At 37.7% G+C, this 4,125-nt stretch overlaps 1 protein-coding gene across 1 annotated transcript; it reads right to left on the bottom strand.

Moving 5' to 3' along the window:
- Positions 1–2,579: 2,579 nt before the first annotated feature.
- LOC110315606 (interferon-inducible GTPase 1-like) lies at positions 2,580–3,847 on the bottom strand. Its single transcript, XM_021189621.1, is given in 2 exon segments — positions 2,580–2,609; positions 2,612–3,847. Coding segments are annotated over 2 exon segments (1,266 nt in total).
- Between the last annotated feature and the right edge of the window lie 278 nt (positions 3,848–4,125).

Here is a 4,125-nt window from a genome sequence, read left to right as displayed (position 1 = left end):
CACACGCACACGCACACACACACACACACACACACACACACACACACACACAGACTTGGTGGATGAAACAAGTTCCAATAAGCTCCAATAGATTTTCACACACATATACATACATACACACAATACATATATACATATGCAGATATACACACATACACTCACATACATACATACATACATACATACATACATACATATGTGCACATTGGGTAGATGGAGCAAAGCTCCAACCAACTTTACATATATACACATACATGTGTTTTATGGATGGATGAAGCAAAGTTCCAATGAGCAGGCTCTAACAAACTTCACACATGTACATATATACACATATACATATTGGTGGGTGGAGCAAACACCAATCAGTTGACTTCAATAACTTTATTTTTTTTCTTAGTCATTTTATACCATCTAACACAAATTTCTTTTTTTTATTGCTTTTATTTTTAGCTTTATTTATATGAGTACATTGAAGCTGTCTTTAGACACACCAGAAGAAGGCATCAGATCTCATTACATGTGGTTTCTGGGATTTGAACTCAGGACCTCCAGAAGAGCAGTCAGTGCTCTTAACTGCTGAGCCGTCTCTCCAGCCTTAACAAATTTATGTAAGAAAGATTACCACATAGCTCTAAATTAAATATTCTTTAAAATCAATCACTACCACAACATATTCTTCAAAAACCAATAAAATCATCACACAAAAGGAAATTACAACAGGATTATTGATTATATATTTTTCTTTGAAACTCATACCTAACTGAACATTTCCTATCTTTCTCTCCACAGGTTCAATATAACCCCAAAGCAATATTTGACATTAATAAACAAAGTTAAGCAACTCAGTTCATAGCAGCTAGTTTTTTCTATGCTTAGCTGACAACAATTTGTATTTACTGAGAAACAGATCATCATCTTTCTTTGATCTTATTTTTGAAGTCACATTTGGCAAAACTGGTTAACCATCCCGTTCTTTATTCTTATACTCATGATAGAATTATTTACTCTTTATTCATAACCCTGTCTTTTCATGATGCTCACTGAAACCTGTGCCTGTAGCCACATCCCTAGATCACAAGATTCAGGACCCAGACCCAACCTAGAATGAAGTGTTTTCTTCAATCATTAACGTGTCCCAAGCCTGTTTTTCTCTCTCGTACAATCACTCACTTGTAAGCCATGAAAGCTCCCTGTGCCCCTTTCCTCACCTATGTAGCCTTTGTTTACAGTTCTACTAGGAGAGGTCATGTTCTATTCTTTATTTCTTATTTTTTCATATATTTCTGGCAAAACAACTTAAATCATCCCCTAATACTCTCCATTATATACTCACCCTTCCTTAAACTATTTAAATCAAACCAGGAATTCTGTAAAATCATTACTTAATCTTAACAATATGACCTCACAAATGTTCATCTTCATGCTGATCTGCAGGAAAATTGCCCAGTCAAGTGGACTCTCACCCAGGAAGGAATCACACCAGGTTATAGGGAGTGAGGTTCACCCATCCCCTATCCCACCATGTTAGAGACAGATGAGGAATGACAGACATGAGAAGACACATCAGTAGCAAGCAGCAATCCTGAAATCAAGCCCCTAGGACTGTGCCTTTCCAGTTTACACTCATAATAGCTGGACAAAACAGTGGGCTGTCTCCAGGAAGCTCACTTGTCCACAGCAGTTCTTCCTTCATGGCACCTGCCACTTGGCTATCCTGGAACTTGTTCTGTAGACTGACTGACCTTAAACTCTGAGGTCAGCATGCCCCTGTCACCTGAGTGCTGGGATTAAAAGCTGGACCTAAGCTTTTCTTTAATTCCTTTTTATACAATGGAAGCTTATCTGGGTGGGATCTTGCTCTGATTTTACCACTCCCTTAATTCTATTTAATATCTTTAATCTGTTTATCTCCTTGAACACAGAATTTAGCTCCTTTCCATTTCCTGGTGTCCCTTTATTCCTTGAACCATACTTTTTTTTTCCTTTCTAAGTTTGCACGGTTTCATCAAAATCACCTTCAAAAAGAATTAACCACAGGACAGTGTCTAGATAAGGCTGTTTTGAGGTTTCCTTTGACAATGCAATTAATCTAAATCTTTTCACTTCAGCCTTAGACTGAGTCTTTGGACAAGGGAAAAAAAGCAGTCACATTCTTCACCAAAATAACACAAGGATGATGTTTAGGCAACATACTAAAGTGCTTCTCTTCTGAAAGCTCTTAATAGAGGACTCAAATATTAAATCACCTCCAGCAACACTGTCTTCCATGCTCTTACTAATTATGGCCCATTAAATAGCTCTTAGAGCCTTCTACTGCTTTCCTAACACAAAGTCCCAAAGTCCAAATTCCTCCAAATGAAACCAGTGTCAGGCCTATCACAACCACACCCATGACCCTGGTAACAATTTCTATATTTGGGTTTCTGTGCAGAGACACCATAACCAAGGCAACTCTTATAAAATAAAATATTTAATTGGGGCTGGTTCACAGTTCAGGTGTTTATTCCACTTTCATCATGGTGGGAAACTTTCCTAGTGAATTTGTGGTATTGACCACTTGAAGTTATCAGGGTCCAAAGTTATGGATAAGTTGAGTTTGAACTAGTTTTTTTGAATATGTCCATCGAAGGAGAACTTTGGCATCTTCAGTCACTGTGTCAAGGAAATGAAATTGTAAATAAAAGTTTCCACAGAAGTAAAGACCTGTAGGAAGGAGCTCATCATTAGCTGATGCAACTTTCTCTGAGTATTTCAAAAGTTTTTCTTCGAGTGTTTCTTCTCTGTTAGTCTTCAACAAATGAGGAGACTTCATTATTTCTTTTACTTGTTCAACAGGCACTTGGAAATCCTTAGCCATTAACTCCAGGGATTCATCATCCACCCCAAAGAGTTTTCGATAGTGGTTTAAATTCTTCTTCAGCTTCTCCACATCATTATCCCTGACGATGCTCACTACAGAAAAAGTTGCCAAAACTCTAAATATGAAGGCTTCTAACCAGATAAACTGCTGTATAGCCTTGTGCTTTCTGTCAATGACTGCCTCTGTAAAGTTAGGCAGGGAAAGCATAAAATTGTGGCGCTTATGAACATGGAGATCCTTAATCAGGGTGTCCATCAGGACTGGAAAATCATAGCCAGATAAATCATAGTTAGAGATCAAGAAAATTGGTGGTACAGTCATGTTATTTTCATTAAAGGTTTTCACAGAATAGCTTTGGATCTGCTTCAGGGTCTTTTCTCTGTCAAAAGTACGTGATTTGGATTTCCTTTCATTTTCTACATCCATGTCCACCTTGGTTCTCACAAAGTAGTAATTCTTTTTCATAATTCTGATTGCTCTGGCGAGGTCTAGTTCAAGTTTTGTAAAACGTGTGGCAGAAACAATAATGAAGAAATCATATTCTTTGAATTTCACTTCCTCCAGATAAGTTTTTGGTGGGAATTTCTGAGTTCCAATACCAGGCAAGTCCCATAAGATCAACGTTTCAATTTTGGGATGTTTGTAAGAAGTTCTCTTTATAGTTGTCTCTATTACCCCAACTTCAGCTGCCCCTTCCTCTTCAGGTCCAATCCCTATCAGGGCATTGATGAAGCTGGATTTCCCTGCTCCAGACTCTCCTGTCACAGCAATATTTATTGGGGCATTATCAATAATTTTTAATGCTTCTCTGATTAAAGTGTTTGCACAGTGAATGTTTCCTATGTTCACGCATAACTCTATTAAAACCATGAATTCCTGAGAAATGATTTTGTTTTCTGTGTTAATGTTTTTAAAATATGCATTGAAGCTGGACACCAAATCTCCATTGTCTTCATTCTTAGATGTGTCAGAGAAGAGCTGACCCATGCTGATGATTTAAAAAAGTTACTGAAAGAAGGAAGGGAGAGTAAGTTGCAAGAGACTGAAGATGCCTTTTTGCTTAGCAATATATATATATATTTTACCTGTGCTGTAACCTTAGTTACCTTCTTATTGAGTAATCCTCAAGTCTATCTGTCTTGTTTTCTGTCTTTCTCTCTTTCTTTCTTTTTCTTTCCTTCTTCCTTCCTCCTCCCTGCTCAACTTCTGTTTTCCTTCCTCCTTCCCTCTCTCCTTTTCTTCCTCCCTTCCTTCCTCTCTCCCTC

The sequence above is a fragment of the Mus pahari genome, unplaced genomic scaffold (genome assembly GCF_900095145.1).
Source record: "Mus pahari unplaced genomic scaffold, PAHARI_EIJ_v1.1 scaffold_11342_1, whole genome shotgun sequence".
Lineage (NCBI taxonomy): Eukaryota > Metazoa > Chordata > Mammalia > Rodentia > Muridae > Mus > Mus pahari.
This window is presented reverse-complemented; position numbering and strand designations above follow the sequence as displayed.